This window comes from Gavialis gangeticus, unplaced genomic scaffold, assembly GCF_001723915.1.
Source record: "Gavialis gangeticus isolate Ggan-Ray unplaced genomic scaffold, GavGan_comp1, whole genome shotgun sequence".
NCBI lineage: Eukaryota > Metazoa > Chordata > Crocodylia > Gavialidae > Gavialis > Gavialis gangeticus.
The window spans coordinates 145,088,529-145,092,751 of record NW_017729024.1 but is presented as its reverse complement, the minus strand read 5'-3'; the positions used below and the strand labels follow the sequence as shown (position 1 = coordinate 145,092,751).

General features: G+C 38.7%; 1 protein-coding gene across 1 annotated transcript in view; it reads left to right on the top strand.

Annotated features, from left to right (window-relative positions):
• Window positions 1-2,457: 2,457 nt before the first annotated feature.
• The window catches only part of IL31RA (interleukin 31 receptor A), a 95,032-nt gene continuing 93,266 nt past the window's right edge, over window positions 2,458-4,223 (top strand). The window contains exon 1 of the mRNA XM_019517843.1: window positions 2,458-2,535. Within this exon, the coding sequence (XP_019373388.1) occupies window positions 2,481-2,535 (55 nt within the window). The 5' untranslated portion in view covers window positions 2,458-2,480. The remainder of the gene's footprint in view (window positions 2,536-4,223) is intronic.

Below are 4,223 nucleotides of genomic sequence, written 5' to 3'. Positions count from 1 at the left end.
ACCCCCCCCCCCCAGTACCTCCCTTATATGTCGCCTATGTCCACAGCTGTTAATAGTTTCCCCTCCTTTTTAATGTCCTTGATATTCCACTAATCAAAGTATGCTTTCTTTGGCAATTTTGTTCTCTGTTAGCTATTCCTAGTCTCTCCTTCTATTACACAGTCTGGAAGACTGTTTTTGACTCTTCAAAATCATAATTCCACCCATGGAGTCCAGTCTTCTGCAGCAGACAAGGGCTGCTGACAGTTCAGCTGTGAAAGGGTTAAAACTAAATTTTGCCTGAGCAGGTAAGGGACAGTGAGTGAGCTGATGATTAGACTGTCCCTATTCTATGTGGCCATAATTCTGGAAAAATATTTTTTCTTAATTCTTCCTTTCCAAAAACAAGGTCCGTGTCTTATTTGGGGGCATGTGGTATGCGAGAAAATATGGTAAGTTTCCTTATGGCCATGACTGTGACACTCAGAGACTGAACTTCAGGCTTTTTTTGCTTTTTTCTTATTTAATTATTTTAAGATACACACTCATCTCTGGGAACAGGATACAGCTACTATTTATGGTGTAGTAGAGCAAAATTGTCCTGGTGGTTCTAGTATCTGGAAATGTTGAGATGAATATCAAATGCATTCATTTTGACATTTACAAATTTAGATTAAAATTACTGTTGTTTTCCATCCCTATGACACTTAATATTGGCATCGGAGAGCAAAATAATATTCTGGTTTAGGGCCCTATTCTGCTCCCTTTAACTTCCATGGAAACAGGAACTTCTTCCAAGGAACTAAGATAAAGTTTTATTTGCTTGTTTCCCATTACATTTTCCATTGGTTCTTGCCATTAATAGTAAGAGTCACATTACTTCTGCAAACCAGTCAGGATTATACATATCAGCATGGATCCTGGTTTTCTCTTATTTAAAAAGAGCCCTAAATCCACATTTTTCTGAGATTAAAAAGAAACACCACTGTATATTAGATATATCTATATATAAACAAACAAAATCTACATTTCTGCATTTAGTTTTAATCATGGTAAAATGTGGATATTGTTGAGTTTTTTAAAATCAGAGAATTTTGGATTTTTTTTGTTAGAGAAAACCAGGATCTTTGCATATCAGGTCTATTTTTTCTTCCTTTGTCTGATTTTTCCCCTTTATTTTCCTATTCCTTTTTCATTTTTCCCTCTTGCTTCTTCAAGTGCTTACCATTTAAAAAAAAATTATGCTCCAGTAACTGCAAACAATTTGCAAAATGTTTTCTGAATCAGGCTGAAAGTAATGCTTTTTAACAGTAACCGGAGGACAGTAATTTCTTTACAGTACTATTTTCTCCTTTGGATTACTACTATAAGGTTTTTACTGAGAAACAAGGAAATTTTAATAAAAGTGACCATAGTCCATATTACAGAGACATTTGTTATTGGTCCATGCAAAAAACATTTCCACCTGTGCAACAGCATTTAATGTAACATGCTTGGACACATCCAGGAGGATTAGAAAATGTTACTAGGAATAATGCACTTTATTGTCAGAGGAAGGCTCCCCCTTTGCCTGTTCCCAGCACTTCAGACAGTCACTGGTTTAAAGAAATAAACTTCGTAACAGAGATGGGAACTCAGGGGTATGCCATAACCGACTGTGTTTGTAGTCTTAGTTCATTGCATATTTAGAGCAGTCATTCTTTACCTTTTAAGACTTGAGGCACCCATTCTTAGATTCAAGGCACCCCTTATTAGACTTGAGACGCTCAGAGAATGCCAGCTCTTAGCTTTCACTCATTTTTTGAATATGGAGAAATAGAGCAATTTTTCTGTTGCAAAGAACTCAGAAAGACCACAGAAACCACAGTGTTTTGATACTGTGGATTTCTGTTTGAGCTGTCTGGGCTTATCATGTAAATCATATGTAGGTGTGTGTATCCTGGTTGAGAACCACTGGCTTAAGAGTTAAGCATGTGCCTGAATATTTTTTTAATATTAAGATTTTAATTGATGATATGAAGCTTTTGCAAGTAAAAAATAAAAACATTTAAAGATTTTTTTCCTTTATTTTGAGTATTATTTATGAAAAATAAATACCTATCTGCATTAAAATGTGTATGGATAAATTTTGAATGGTGCTTATAAATGTGCATTTTGGGATACATTTGCAACAAAGCAGCCATACAAGATTGGATACTAGAATGGAGTTGGGCTTTTTTATAGGATGCCAAAAGGAATCTTGTAAACTAATAAGCACTATCATATAAAATGAGGTCTTCCAGTGATGGAGAACGTTATCAATCTGATTACCTTTGGAATGTCAAGTGGGAAAAACTTGTTCAAAATAAAATTATTCATGTTTTACCTTTTGTTATAGGTTGCTGTTTTTTAACAGTGTACAGCACTTAGAGCTATGAAAGAGGTGCTCTATCAGTTGAAGTAAATGTCTTTTACCTTTTATTTTACTACAGTCTTCTCTGTTCCCAGTTATTGCAAAGAAAATGTTCTTCAGTCTGCTTTGGCTCTCAGTCGTGCACTGCAGAATCTATACAGCAGGTAGGATGAAACATTTATGCATTACCAGCTTATTTCTGCTTTTAGGAAACCTATAGAAAAGACAGAAAATGTATTACATTCACAAGACTGACTGAAAGTGTATTGTGAAAATTAGAACATGGGTTAGATATATACCATATATTGAATTTCCTTCTGGTAAATCCCATTTAGCTGGAGTTGGTAATTGACTGAACAGTGTATAGTATAGTGAAACATGAATTAATCACATTGCATTTGTGTTTGATCTTGATTTGTGGTCAGGAAGCTGATGATAAAAACAATACCAGTGTATAGTTGTCACACACACTTGGAAAAAAAACAACCCATTAACTGGATTGTTTTTCTCGTCCCATAGTAAATGTGGGTGTATACATTTGAAAGCTAAGTTTTATTTCTATCAGGTAATCAGGATATGGTATTTTTTCTGGCATGAAAAATATTTGGCTCCACAAAACAAATTAACATAACTTAATGAATAAACTGTAGTACATTTAATGGCACTATATTAATTGAAGCTAAATTTACATATTCAGATTTCAAATTTAATAAATGTTATGTTTATGTATTGTTCTCTGTTTAAAAAGCCAGTATTTGCCACCAGTGAACATTTAGTAGTATCGAAGATTCTAGTTTTTCCCTATCCTTAGAATAAGAAGCAAGAACAACAGCTTGGCAAAATATTAACTTTGGTGATAGATTCCATGTGATTCGCATGCAATTTGTTATGTATTACTTTGAGTTGTTTCTGTGCTCATCACAAGACAGACAATAGAAATCATAGGTGGGGGGAGTTGTCTCAAGTAATTCAGAGTTAAATGAAATAAACCTATGAAGCTAAGTACAGTCAAAAAACCCAAGGCTGAATCAATTAAATCTTTGCAGGTTTTTAAAAACTGCTTAGATTGAACTAATAAGCAAGCGAAATGATGTTACTTTTCAAACAGGAAAGTCAGCCAGACCCCTGCAGTGGCCCATACGAATAGTTGGGGGGTGCTAGAGCACACCCCCCAGCCTGCTGGCCACTGCAGAGAGCTGGAGCCCTCTGATTCCTTAAACCATGCCCCTTCCTCAGCCTCCCTGCCAGCTGAGCAAGCGGTTGGGAGGGAAAAAACCTACCCGTTCTGCCTGGCCCTGGATCCTCAGCTGGGAACAGCCTGCGGGTAGGGAGGGAAGCTGAAACTGGGGGCTCTACTCTGCCACTTCCCCCAGCTGGGAGTGGGGCTAGAATCTTGTAGCCACATCTCCTTCTCAGTCTCCCCACGGGTTGATGCAGTGGGAGAGGGAAGTCTGCACCTGGACATGGCTCTGCCCCAGAGCAGAGAGCTAGGAGCCATGCCCCCTCCGCAGTCTGGGTAGGCTGGCGGGGGAGAGCAGCTCACAGCAGGCGCTTGACTCATGAGTTGGAAGCCAGGAGTTGCACCCATTACTCAGCCTCCAGGCTGGATGGGGGAAAAGCCCCACCTCCCAGCCAGCCCAGAGGCTGAGAAGGAGGCACAGCTCCTGGCTCCCAGCTCTAGAGGGCAAAGTCAAGTCCCTGCTGCAGACTCCCCCTCCTTTCCCCAGGCTGGCAACATCCATCTGGGGGTCTGGTTCCCTCCTCCCCCCACCGCCACTCCAACCTGAATTTTGCAAAAATGCTACATGAACCTTTTTGGTGTTGTGCCTTTCTGGATGATGATGATAATGAC